This window comes from Penicillium rubens, assembly GCF_028828025.1.
Source record: "Penicillium rubens strain IBT 27055 chromosome Unknown utg000004l_segment0_segment0, whole genome shotgun sequence".
Classification (NCBI taxonomy): Eukaryota; Fungi; Ascomycota; class Eurotiomycetes; order Eurotiales; family Aspergillaceae; genus Penicillium; species Penicillium rubens.
This window is the reverse complement of record NW_026890602.1, coordinates 184,755-197,545: the sequence shown is the minus strand read 5'-3', so window position 1 is coordinate 197,545 and position 12,791 is coordinate 184,755. Positions and strand designations below refer to the sequence as shown.

The 12,791-nt window shown below is 50.3% G+C and overlaps 7 protein-coding genes across 7 annotated transcripts; 4 read left to right on the top strand and 3 right to left on the bottom strand.

Annotated features, from left to right (window-relative positions):
• Positions 1-779: 779 nt before the first annotated feature.
• Positions 780-2,147, top strand: N7525_010023 (metalloendopeptidase WSS1; the record flags this gene model as incomplete). The annotated part of the gene is made up of 2 exons (XM_002560262.1): positions 780-1,063; positions 1,121-2,147. 2 exons carry the CDS (start codon positions 780-782, stop codon positions 2,145-2,147), a joined length of 1,311 nt encoding a protein of 436 aa, XP_002560308.1.
• Positions 2,148-2,335: 188 nt separating this feature from the next.
• N7525_010022 (uncharacterized protein) lies at positions 2,336-2,671 on the top strand (the record flags this gene model as incomplete). The annotated part of the gene is made up of 2 exons (XM_061214938.1): positions 2,336-2,492; positions 2,520-2,671. The coding sequence occupies 2 exons, from the start codon at positions 2,336-2,338 to the stop codon at positions 2,669-2,671; spliced, it is 309 nt and encodes a 102-aa protein (XP_061067450.1).
• A 433-nt stretch (positions 2,672-3,104) lies between these two features.
• N7525_010021 (snoRNA-binding rRNA-processing protein DIP2) lies at positions 3,105-6,092 on the bottom strand (the record flags this gene model as incomplete). Its single annotated transcript, XM_002560261.1, has 3 exons — positions 3,105-5,703; positions 5,766-6,017; positions 6,076-6,092. 3 exons carry the CDS (start codon positions 6,090-6,092, stop codon positions 3,105-3,107), a joined length of 2,868 nt encoding a protein of 955 aa, XP_002560307.1.
• Positions 6,093-6,195: 103 nt separating this feature from the next.
• On the top strand, positions 6,196-7,584 carry N7525_010020 (actin-related protein 2/3 complex subunit 2; the record flags this gene model as incomplete). The annotated part of the gene is made up of 6 exons (XM_061214937.1): positions 6,196-6,326; positions 6,419-6,947; positions 7,009-7,147; positions 7,203-7,303; positions 7,378-7,426; positions 7,477-7,584. 6 exons carry the CDS (start codon positions 6,196-6,198, stop codon positions 7,554-7,556), a joined length of 1,029 nt encoding a protein of 342 aa, XP_061067449.1. The 3' UTR covers positions 7,557-7,584.
• Positions 7,585-8,272: 688 nt separating this feature from the next.
• On the bottom strand, positions 8,273-9,927 carry N7525_010019 (rRNA-processing protein PWP1; the record flags this gene model as incomplete). Its single annotated transcript, XM_002560259.1, has 2 exons — positions 8,273-9,632; positions 9,686-9,927. 2 exons carry the CDS (start codon positions 9,925-9,927, stop codon positions 8,273-8,275), a joined length of 1,602 nt encoding a protein of 533 aa, XP_002560305.1.
• A 225-nt stretch (positions 9,928-10,152) lies between these two features.
• N7525_010018 (COX assembly mitochondrial protein) lies at positions 10,153-10,552 on the top strand (the record flags this gene model as incomplete). Its single annotated transcript, XM_002560258.1, has 2 exons — positions 10,153-10,186; positions 10,272-10,552. 2 exons carry the CDS (start codon positions 10,153-10,155, stop codon positions 10,550-10,552), a joined length of 315 nt encoding a protein of 104 aa, XP_002560304.1.
• Positions 10,553-11,060: 508 nt separating this feature from the next.
• N7525_010017 (rRNA-binding ribosome biosynthesis protein UTP23) lies at positions 11,061-12,154 on the bottom strand (the record flags this gene model as incomplete). The annotated part of the gene is made up of 3 exons (XM_002560257.1): positions 11,061-11,857; positions 11,922-12,011; positions 12,067-12,154. 3 exons carry the CDS (start codon positions 12,152-12,154, stop codon positions 11,061-11,063), a joined length of 975 nt encoding a protein of 324 aa, XP_002560303.1.
• Positions 12,155-12,791: the final 637 nt, after the last annotated feature.

Here is a 12,791-nt window from a genome sequence, read left to right as displayed (position 1 = left end):
GAAGAGCGAAAGTTCGATAAGATGGATGGATGCTGATAACACCGAGAGTGTTATCGGAAAGGTCACATGAGCAGCGCTTTGTATAAAACTGTTAAGGGTGGTGGAGTATACTGGACTAATTATGTCCTTTGGGTTGTTACTGTTGATTTTTGGAAACCTTCTTTAATCAGAATTAGTGGAAAATCACCAAAATATGATTTTCAACAACTCAACTGCTGTACTATGTTGAGATGCTATGAATATATATCTGGGCCAAGATGATGCAACTGCATAGACAAGATTGAGGAATAATCATCGCTTTGACGGCTCTTAGTATTACCTGGGCATAGCCCCGGAGATCAGTCCTAATTCTATTCTAATCATATCTACTACCATCGTACATGATTGGAAAAGCATCATTGCACCACGACTATGTGGAAGCCACGTGATCTTCAATATAGCCTGAAATATCGGGCGTTCAACGTGTGCCTTGCTTACGTTAGGTTAGTTAGTTAGTCAACTAACTATGCTGGGCAGCCCTGGAGAAGGCCATCCATGGATGTCCCAAACTTGGATAAATTCTGGAATTTCCATCACTGGCCATGTCCCCTTGACTGTTCCTGGCTACCTGCACCACTATCTGTGTAGTGCTACCATTTGGTCATGTTCTGATGTGAAATCTGCCTGCTTACATCCCTCGTCTCGGAGGAGGCCATCCCAAAGAAGGCAGTAACATCTTCATACTTGCGGCATCCTTTTTTTTACCGTACCATCGAAGTTTTTGATCTAAAATCACGAAAATGCGGGAGCTAGACCCTCTGATCTCGGAATACCGCCACGAAAAGAAACGCCCCCGAGAGGCAGAGGCCCTCTTGATCCTGCGCAAAGTCGCATCGCTGGTCAAACCGATCATGCGGCAGCGCGCCTGGAAAGTGGGCGCACTCTGTGAGTTCTATCCCCAGCAGCGAAATCTGCTGGGGCTGAATGTCAACTCGGGCCAAAAGATCTGTTTAAGATTACGGTATCCCTCCGATCAACGGCAATTTCTCCCCATCGAGCAGGTTATAGATACTATGCTTCATGAGTGAGTGAATTTGTATCTAAATACCCCAAAATATGCGCAAATTCTGATGAAATCTAGACTGTCCCACAATGTGATCGGTCCTCACAACCAGCAGTTTCATGCTTTGTGGAATCAACTTCGTGATGAGCATGAGGAACTAGCCCGAAAAGGCTACACTGGAGAGGGATTCTTGTCTCAAGGAAAGCGCCTAGGCGGCCAAAGAATCCCGCTGGATGAAGCCCGACGTCAGGCTCGTGCAGCTGCTGAACAGCGGAGAGTTCTTGCTAAAAATTCCGGCAAAAAGCTTGGCGGCACTCGCGTGCTCCGAGGGACAGATATACGCAAGCTCCGGGCTGACGCTGCGCAGCGGCGAATCGAAGTAACTCAGGGCTGCGCATCCGGTACTGATCGAAGCACCGAGCTTGCGGAAGAAGCCTCGCATGGTTTCAGGACCCAGGCTGAGGAAGACGATGCAAACGAGCGTGCTATCATGGAGGCCTTTATAGAGCTGATACAGGAAGAAGAAAGGGAGAAATACGAGTCGTCATATGTCCCCCCAAGTCAAGAAAACCCGGCGGGACCTCGAGCAGAATCATCACCGCCACCTACTGCTTCCGACATCCCGCCTGCTATCTCTGAATCTTTGCCTGTGCTTCCAAAAGAAGCTCCGTCATTGGATCGCAATAAAGCTGTTGATCTCACAGCGGATAACAGCTCTTACGAAACACCGTGGATCTGCCCAATGTGCACGCTCGAGAACCCGTCTACCTTCCTGTGTTGTGATGTTTGTGCAGCAGAACGACCACCTCCAACCAATACGCTATCTACGTCCACCCCCGGCCAAGATTCCACCCAACCAGTGCATTTGGAGTCACAAAACCCAAAGAAAAGGCCTTTATCTATTGATCGAAAGGAAGAGAAGCAAACGAATCCCGGGGATCCATTTGTTTTCAAGAACCGAACCCGTGCACTTGATACCCTGAAATCCTTGGACCGGGGTGCAGACAAGAAGCCTCTTGGATGGGTCTGCATCTCGTGCAGTAGCTTTATGGAGACCCAGTGGTGGACTTGTTCTTGTTGTGGGACAATGAAGCCGTCCTCTTGATCATATCTCGAGATAGTTCACCACCACATGCCTTGAAACAGGGGATTATGACCATTATGAAACATATACCAGTATGACAATGAACCTTGATTGAATATTGAATTTCCATACCAATTTTATACAAATCCCGAAATCGATTACCCAGGGGTACAGTAGAGCCCCATAAAAAACATCAGCACGTGACCAACATGACTAACGGAGCTCCACCGGGCCAAATTTTCTCACAAAACTCCCAACTGAACTCTTTCTTCTTCTCCAGCTCCAACCAACAGCAAAAGTCCAGTGTGGACCGAGACCAAGAAATGAGATTGATCTTCGGTTCATGCTGGAAGAACCCACTAATAGGTATGTGGTACTAAACCCCCCTGACAGGACCAGTGAAGGAACAACAAGCATCGCACCAAACAGACTCTATCATGATGAGATTCGCATTAGAACCGGAATTTTTAATAGGAAGAGCCGGAAGAGGTATGGCAGAGGCTGAAAGCCCTGTCGTCGATGCTTATAATGGTTCTCCTGAGTAGAGTCTTTGGATGCTTGTTGTTTCTTTTCTTGGTTGTGATCTTGGGAAAAGGCGACGCGTCGTTGCTTTGGAATAAATCGCTAATGATTTTTGCAATGCAGATTTCTGACATCTTTTCTTTTCTTTTTTTTTTTTTTTCATATCGTCGACTGCTTGGATTGTTGCCCGTGGGAGAATATAATAGCTAGACCAATTGAATGAATTATACTTTGCTATACACTTATATTTATGAAAATTCAGTAGACATCCCAGGGAAAAGATTATATTTGACTTCGAAATTGAACTATCATACATTCCTTATATTTTCTTCAACTCCTAAGGATATAAAACTTTTATATGGAAACCAGTATAGAGAAGACCTCCAAGGTAACAAGGTCGAAAATGATCATAACGCCAATAGACATGCTTGTACACAAACCTAATCCTAGGTAAACTTAGGCAACGCTGACAAACTGGCGCTTCTTGCCCGTGCCCTTGGAGGCCTGCTGCTCCTCCCAAGTCTCCTCATCAACGTAGTCCGTGGTACTCTGCTCACGGATCTGGTTGCCAATGAACTGCAGCGCGGAAAGGTTGAAGCCCATCTCGTCCTTCTGACGGGCAAGGACCCGACGAAGGGATGCCCGAATGCTGTCGAGCATAGGACGCATCATCTTGCTGGCAACGATCTGGCGGTGGTGCGTCTTCAGGATGAAGAATAACACGCGGCAGGTGAGGGGCACGTTCCATTCGCGATCGGCCCAGATGTTGAGGAAGGTGAAGAGAGCGGAGAGTTTGGAGAATGGTAGAACCAAGAGAGCGTCCTGGAGGGCAGCGGCGGGGATCTTCTGGACGGTGTTCAGAACGTGCTGCTCGGCGGAGACGTTGTTGAGAGCCAGGTAGACGGGGTTACGATCGGGCGGGGCAGCGTTGGGGTTGACGGCCTTGACCCTGCGCCAGTCGCGTACGACTTCGAGATCCTCGAGGCCTAGTTCCAGAGCTTCCATGATCTTTTCTCCGGCCATGAGAGTGCCGGTCGTCTGCTTGCCCGCATCGACGGCCTCAGCCTTCTCGCCGTCTTCACCGTCCTCCTGCTCGAGGGATGCGGTAAGTGTGCTGTCGTAAGCCTCTTCCATCTCCTTCTCACGTTCTTCCTCCAGGAACAACGGCTCATCTGTTTGCTGCCAGATGCGGATGCTCTTGTCGTGACTGGCACTGACGATGAAATCACCAGTGTGGCTCATGGCAAGTGCCCAGATCTCGCCGTGGTGACCAACAAGGCGCTGGATTTGTTCGAACTTGTCACCGTCCCAGTATTTGATGTTACGGTCCTTGCTTGCACTGAAGAAGTTGTGACCGTTTCCATCCTTGTTGTGAGGAACGAATGCCACTGCCATAATACTGTCATCGTGGGCCAAGAGGGCCTTGTGGCAGTCACCAAAGTCCAAACCCCAGAGTCGAACGGTCTTATCAGCCGAGCAAGTAACAATTAGCTTGCTGTCATAGGAAATATCCATGTTCAAAACCGGAAGCTTGTGCCCGTAAAGGTTGAGGAATAGCTTCAGCGAGTCGACGAAGAAGACCTTCACGGTGTTGTCTAAGAGAGAAACCGCCAGAAGTCGTGCATCCGGAGAGAAGCGAAGGTTGAGGATATCGTCGTTGACCTTCAGCGTTCTTGTGTGTGCCAGCTTGAGGCGGGGGGTGGTACGCTTGGTTCCCGGGATCTCCTCCTGGACAACCTGGAAATTCCAAAACTTGGCTGTCTTGTCTGCACTTCCACTGACCATAGACTTGCCATCTGGGTGCACATGAAGTGACCACACGGGTCCGTCGTGGGCTTTGATGGTGTCGAGCAATGTCGAGGATGCGATGTCAAACACCTCGAGTTCTCCGTTCTTGTTACCAACAACCACAATCTTATCTCCCGGAAGGAATGCTGAACACAAGGAATATCCACATTCTAGTGTTCGTAGACAACTTTCGGTGCGAACGTTCCAAATCTTGAGAGTGCCATTTGAAGCAGAGGCAAGCATTCGGTCGTCGGAGCTCAATGCAATCGACCGGATATCTGTACGGTGGCCAGGAATGTCCACTGCCAAGCTCCGAGTGTAGTCCGGATCCTCGCTGTCGGCATTCTTCTTGTTCGCTGGCACAACGTTGTAGGCTTCAAGCTGGTTGTTTGTTGTTGCGGCAAGGAGGTTCAAGCCACTCGACTTGTTGGTCATCCAGTCAAAGGAACGAACCTTTCCGCCTGTTCGCACGATAACATGTTGGACAAAGACTTCAGACACGGGAGCGGCGGAAACATCCTCAGGCTTATCGTTATCCTGTTCTGGTCCATTCTCCTCGGTGCGAGCCTCCTTCTCCTTTCTTCTCTTCTTCTTCCGGGCCATACTCTTTTGGACCTCCGACTGAGAGCGAATGCGCCAAACCTCGACCGACTTGTCGGAACCGTGTAATCCAACATAGTCTGCACGGGGGTGGAATCGGATGCCAATTGTGCGGTCCTTGCCATGCCGGTAGAAAGTTCCTCGTTCGGTGAGAATTCGGCGACCATCTGCGCCCACCTTCTCCCTGGAAATCTCCATCATAGCCGCCTCGTCAATCGACCAAACCCTAAGTTCACCATCATTGCCAGCTGTGATACATCCGCCCTGGTCAGGTGAAAGACCCAAGCTCCAGCACTCGCCATTTGATTGTGCCACATGTGTCTCGATGCAATGCTGAGAGGCCAGATCCCAGACTTTGATCAATGCATCCTTTCCGGTAGTTAATAGGAACCCTGAGTGTTCACTCAACCCGGAAGCAGTGAGTAATTCGGGGGACGGGAATAGGAAATGTAGCGATGTGATCTGATCGGTGTGCCCGCGAAGTCTGAAAAGACCGGTCTCAGTGATCAAATCCCAGAGGATGATATCGGTATCTTTCGAGCCACTAGCGAGGCGCACGCCTGCGTTGTCGAAGGCCAACTTGGTAACTGCGGATTTGTGACCGTTGAAAGAAATAATGACCGTGGCGGTGCGTGAATCCCAAAGACGAATACTTCCGTCCTCGTAGCTGAAAAGAAACATAACAGTTAGCCAATATCACCCGACTAGGCCACATTGGAGGACACTCACCCAACTGCGAATATATCTTCATCTGTCATGCTCTGAGTGACCACAGTAACCTGCGCTCTGCAGGCAGAATCGCGCCATCTTCCAAGGAGTTCACCCTTCTTTACATCCCAGCACAAGACTTCCTCACTTGCGCCGACAATGGCTCGTCCAGCGCCCGTCTGACGTGCAATGCCGGTCTGATCGTCTTTGGCCCAAACCGCATTCGAAGACGCCGAAGCGACGAGCCCGAATGTATTCGAATGCTCGAATTTACTGCATAAGGGTTAGCGCCCAGATCAGGGAATTCCAAAGGACAAAAAATCGCACGTACAAGTATGATTTCACCATCGTTGAAGGCGGATGGGAAAATTTTTGGAATCTCCGATTGCTATCGATAGGACAAAATTAATACGGGCGGTGACAGCGACCTCTCCGGCTCCCCCCACCGCCCATGACGATCACGAGTAACCTCACAACAGCCACCCATTTGCACTGTATACCATCCATTGTCCTGCCCGTCATGCTTCTCTTAGATTATCAGAATGCTTTGATCCAGTCACTCCTCACGGAGCGTTTTTCTGGGTATGCTTTGTTCCTCCCCCTTAGCACTGCGACCCCGCGCATTGTATACAGATCACCCCGAAGCAGGCACCCGGCTAACAAGCTGGACTCAGAGCACCCCCCGCCTCCATTGACCAAGTGGTTTCCGACTTCGACGGTGTGACATTTCATCTCTCCACTCCCGAGTCTAAGACGAAGATCCTCATCTCGATCAATGTGAAGTGCTACAAGGAACTGGTTCAGTACGGGGCCCAGGAGGTGTTGGAGAGAGAATACGGTCCCTACATTGTGTCTCCGGAGCCGGGATATGATTTCTCAGTACAAGTCGATCTCGAAAATCTGCCCGCAGAGGAGGAGGCCCGGAATGTCCTGATTATGAAGCTTGCCCTCCTGAAACGGAACGCAATGGCTGCTCCCTTTGAGAGAGCATTCGATGAATTCAACAAGCTCGCGGAGGAGGCTTCCAGATACACGTCAGAGTCAGCACCACAGGGTATCCAGGAGGGCGGTGAAGTTATGGCGATCCACTACCGTGAAGAGGAGGCTATCTATATCAAAGCCAATTGGGACCGAGTCACAGTGATCTTCAGCACCGTGTTCCGCGAAGAGACAGACCGCATCTTTGGCAAGGTCTTCCTGCAGGTTTGTACTTTGCCTCAACTGGTCTGTGGATCCACGAGGAACCCTTATTAACATCCTATAGGAATTCGTCGACGCCCGGCGACGTGTCTTGACGCTTCAGAATGCCCCTCAAGTCCTGTTCCGTAACGACCCTCCCCTTGAGCTTGCAAATGTGCCTGGTTTGAGTGCTCCTGGAGGCGAAGTTAGCTATGTCACCTTTGGTATGAATGCAAAGTGTGCCATCAATTTCCATCTTAGTACTGACTCGGCTTTCAGTTCTGTTCCCTCGACACCTGACCCCGCAGCGTCGCTATGAAAACATTTCCCACATCCAGACCTTCCGTGATTATTTCCACTACCACATCAAAGCCTCAAAGGTACGCAGTTTCTCTCGGGCTTGTTTGGATATTTCCAAGGTTCCAAGGAATCGATGACTAAACCTTTATTGCAGGCTTACATCCACACTCGAATGAGGAAGAGAACAGCGGATTTCCTTCAGGGTATGTGTCATTCAAGCAAGGAAAGTATGTTCACTGCTAACCCCCAACAGTACTCAACCGAGCTCGACCGGAGAATGAAGAACGTGAGCGCAAGACTGCTAGTGGTCGCACGTTCCGAGTGCAGGGTTAGAGCTTCGAATTTCTTTGTTTGTACCAGCCAATTCAAGTCTACTGTCATTGTTTATACACCTTTTTTTTGTTTCTTGCTACCTAGTAGCGCATTTACTCCTAAGCAATCTTTGATTGGAAGGTGCAATTTGTCAAACTTTGCCAGTATTGTTTATGGGGTGAGTAGTCAATGTCGAATATCGAATTCGAAGCCAGCACTCACATACATAGGATGATGACTTGATCACAGCCAATAGTCCAGCCCGCACTGTGCTCATTGTGTCAAAACTGCACAAAAACTGGATTTGTGCGGGACTCGGTCTGTCTAGTCAAATGTGCCTAAGTAATGAAGGAGATATTGTTTCATGACACCTCAATTAGGTGATTTGGAGTAAGGATAAGGTTGTATTATGTGGGTCCAATCGAACCAAGCGTAGTACCACGTGGATAAGGAGATTTACACGTTCAGCTATTAAACAATAATTCAGGCTGTAGGGCATCATAAGGTACGGCGTCACGGTAGAGTGCACTACCTCGAACTGTTACCTATGTAGTGACTACCCGTGGACGTGTAGTTATATTACAACATACATATGTATGTCAACGATTGAATATGATTGGAATTGTTCTCATATTTCCAAAACTTCATAACAAACTGGTCATTAACACGCAAAACCCAACAGCAAATCTATTTTTGGCGCATATGAAACGGAAGGATCCACGGGTATCTGTGTCCATCTAGTCCTCATCCATCGACTCCCAGCCATCACCACCACGAGGCTCACCCTCGTCACCCTCCACCTCCTCATCGTCATCAGAATCGTCATTATCAGGATTGATACCAACAGTGCGCTCCTGGACATCACCAGCAAGGTCAGGCATGCGAGACACAAATGCACGACGGACAGCGCCGTTAGTCGAAGCATCCCAGATCTGCACATTACCCTTGCTACCAGCAACGGCCAACCGGAAGCTGACCTCCTGGTCAGGAGCAAAGTTAGCAGAGAACACCTTGCCGACCTCGAGCTTGCGCGTGACAACCAGAGTGGGCTTGTCATTCTCGACGCTCCACAGCTTGACGGTCTTGTCTGTTGAACCGGTCACAAGGAAGCCGGGGATGGTGCGGTTGATGTCGAAGGATGAAACGGAGGAGTCGTGTGCTTGCAGAGACCAGACGGGCTTGGACTCGGCGGGGGTGGTGGGGATATTGCGCATGTCGTAGCGGTACACCATGCCGCCGTCGGTGGTCACGTAGAAGAAGTTCGGGTCGTGCGAGTCCCAGCGCACACACTCGACGTCTGCGTCGACGCCCCAGCGTGCCTGGGCGTCCGGCGCACGCATGTCTGCTGCCACTACCGTGCGGTCGTAACTGCCGCTCAGCAATATGGTGGACTCCGTTGGGTGCCAGTCTAGTGAGCAAACCTTGTCCTTGTGGTTGGTGTAGGACTTGGCGCAGGTGGCGGTGGTTAGGTCCCAGAGCTTGACGGTCTTATCGGCTGAGGCTGACGCAAGCAGGTTGCGGTGCTGACGGTTGGCGGCCAGCGCTAGGACCGCATCGATGTGGTACTCGTCGTTGGCCTTGGCCTTCTTCTTTTGCTTCTTCTTCGTCTTCTCGGCATCCTGGCCACCCTGTCCGAGAATGGCATTGGGGTACATGCAGTCCACGACATCCAAATCCCAGATCTCAATATCAGGCTCCATGGTTCCGATAGCCACAAAGTTTCCTTGTGTGCGGCCTTCTGGGTTCTTGCCAACAGGGATATCAAGCCACTCTGTGCAAAGCGGGATGCCAGGCAGCATGATGTCGTGGTGCACATAGAGGTTATCGGCTTTGTCTTCGTAGACGTAGACCTCCAAGTGCGCAACTTCGTCCTCCACCTTTCCGGCCAATAAAAGGTTGTCGTGGGGCATAATCTGGAGCTCCTCGCGCTCCTCATCATCCTCGTCCTCGGGGATCACAAGGTACGGGTCTTCCTCGTTGGGCTGATGGTAGGCCAGGGATTGGACATTGCCGAACATGGTGACTTTCTCGCCGTCATCATCGACCTCCTCCTTGTCGTAGTTATCCATGTCGAATTCCTTCAACACATCATCATCGCTGTAAACCCGATTAGCTCGAGTTAAATCCTCGCTGCGCTAAACACTACTCACTCCTTTGAATCGGTGCCATTGGTTGCTGAGGTCTTCCCTTCAGTATCTTCCTCCATAGCATCATCAGCCTCATCTCCAGAACCATCCTGGGCAGCATTCATATCGTCCTTGGCATCCTCGAGCTGCATGCGGGCAAGCTTAGATATACGGCCCATCTCGGCCTCGTCGATCTCATATTTGGTAGGGAACTGGGCAGCAACACCACGCCTCACCCATGTTGTAGTTGTAATCATGGAAGACATTGTGAAAGTGTCGTGACGAAACTGATCACACCCGTCCACTTTTTTTATCGGCGATATTTTTTTTATCGGTGTGAGGGGCTGTCCGCCCGGCAGAATCTGCCCGATCTTCTTACCGCCCGGGGGTTTTGCGGAGCCACAATGTCCTTGCTTTGCGTTGATCGTACGATTGAACTTGCAATTTGTCTTTGAAGTCGTTCTTCTTTTCGTCCTAGTACCACCGCAATAATGCATTCTCACCTCCACACCTCCTACAATGCCAGTACGTCGAGTCCACCGCACCCGGAAGATCCATCTAGCCATCCCATCCCGCTTCATAAGTGCCGATACTGACTGATGTCGTACAGACTGCGAAGAGATCATGACTGCTCTCGACGAGTGTCATGCCAAAGGATTCCTACACAAAGCTTTGGGCAATTGTAACGATATCAAGGTCGACGTGAACAAATGCCTATCCGCAGAGCGATACCAGCGCGCAAAGCGCAACCGAGACGAGGCGCGCAGCAACCGCCGGCGTATTGAAGAGATCTGGGCTAAAGAGCGCGAGCTCGATCAAGGGCCTGCTGTACCGCCGGCGGCGGCGGCGAATGTTGCTGCGGCTGCTAATACCGGTGCCGCGAAGCAATAGACTGCTGTGAGATGCGCATATGCCATCATATCCGGGACTGGAGTTTGGAGTGTGCTCTTTATGGCTATTCTTTGATTTGACTCATACCTGAAAGACAGCACCGCTGCTTGGTATCGGTGGTTGCCTTCCGCATGGCCTCGAGATTGCTGCTCGGCTGGGATATCTTCTCGTGAGAATGCATGGCGACAGGCAGAATTATCTCCTCTCACTTCATCTGGGGAAGAATACTTGTACAATATCTGAACATGTAAATGTATATACCATCGACTGGACTTCGCTCTTCTTCTTTCCCATGGTTTATCTGGCACCAGTGTCGAAACACTTAATCTACGATGTACTGGGTACGATCTCTAGAATGATATCAGATGTACATTACTATTATGTACACCGGTTGAACTTTTAGATATAACCCATCCGATCTGAACGCCGCGCCCTAGGAGTGAAATAAGGTTGAGAATGCATGCAATGATAACCAGCATCATGAGTCGCCTATGCCGTAAAGATCCAATCAAGCGTCAACCTCCATGGCCTCATTAGGCTCGGCAGCCTCGAGATCTTCACGAGGACCACTCTTAGCATGACGACGTTTCCTCTTGGGCTTGGCCGCGGCAGCTTCACCGCCGTCATGTTGCTCAGTATCATCCGCGATCTCCTTCCGGGCAGTCTTATCCTTCTTGGGTGCCGGCGCCTCAGTCTTCTTCTTAGGCTTTTTCACGCTGAGAGGATTAGGCGCTTTAACCTTAGGACCGCGCTTCTTCTTCGGTTCCGCCTCATCAGCGCTCTCGCCATCAGCTTCACCATCCCTCTTGCGCTTGCCCAGCATAGGATCCACATCCAATCCAGCACGGAACTTTCCACGCTCATGACCATCCCGCACCATCTCGGACGGCCCACTCATCGGCTCCAGGACCATCACTGAGCGCTTGACGTAGATGATAGGCACTCCGGGAATGGAGCGGGCACCAGCACGCAATGCGTGAGAACGGCGCATAGCTTCCTCTTCTTTACGATCTTCCTCTGTTTTCCGTCTGCGGGGCTGGTTCTCGCTGTTGTTCGTCTTTCTCACGATTGGATCGGCGGAAGCCAGAATGTAGTGCTCCTTATTCTTCTTTGAGTCTGGATTGGGTGAAAGCAGCGAAAGGAGGCACTCGACTTCGTCGATGGGCGTGGAGTCCGCATTGTGCGAGCAATGGCGGAGCGGGAGTTCTGTGGGAGGGGGAAGGAAGAGAGGTCGGTATGGCTTTTCGGTTTTGGGATTGATGGGTTGTGCGGCCATGATAGCGGCGAGCGAGCACTTTGTCAATACTGTGAGGTCATTAGTTGGAATACGTCTTGGCGGATGGGGACTGTGGGATTCGGTGCGACTTACGAGGCTTGACCTTGCCTTGGACTGTTCGTTCAAGCGCAGGAATTAGCTCCATCTTGAAGGAGTCGGTGGCGCGAAGGAAATTCGAGTCAACTGTTCGAGCGCAAGTCAGTATGTACATCAGAACAATGCATTGAATGGAACATACCCAGGACCTGATAGGCCTCTCGGAAACCGAAAGTGAGCTCATACTGGTGCATAAGCTTGCGATACTTCTTTGAACGCTTGGCCCTCATTGTGAATGGTGTGTGTCAAGTATTCGAGGATTGAATGCAGCAAAAGCCAAGAGCTTCTGCGTCGACCGAAACTTTTTTTCATTCTGCCGGGCGGGAGCGGCGGTGTTCTGGTCCGTGCTGGGGATGAGGTACCAAGTACTTTGTCAAAGTGGGGCATCTAGCCTTGAAACTAAGTACCTCATACTTCACATTTTACTGATGTCCACAGACTTAAAGATGAGAAATAACACAGTATACTATGCATTTGTCGACGAGATATTATTATTAGTTCTGTTTAGACCGAAAAATAACTATTATATGATTGACATACAGGCCACACGCGCCAGTAATGGAATCCCTCATAGGTGAGCCCATACATACATGTAAAGAAGGAGTCTCAAATATGATAGCAAGGATGTTTGGTATAGGCAGGAATCACCAGTTTGGCGGGTTGCAGCAGGAACTCAAGGAGTTCCAATGCAAATTCCCTGCTGGATATAGAGTTCCTGACCTGATGGACGATACAACGGATGGGAGTATGACGATGACCAGCGAGGCTAAGCAATCATGCCTCGCGCTGGAGCACCCGGAGATATGTGCAAGTCCTTCTCAAGGGGTTGGCGGGTTGGGATTTTCACTGCAATGCATGGTTGGATCC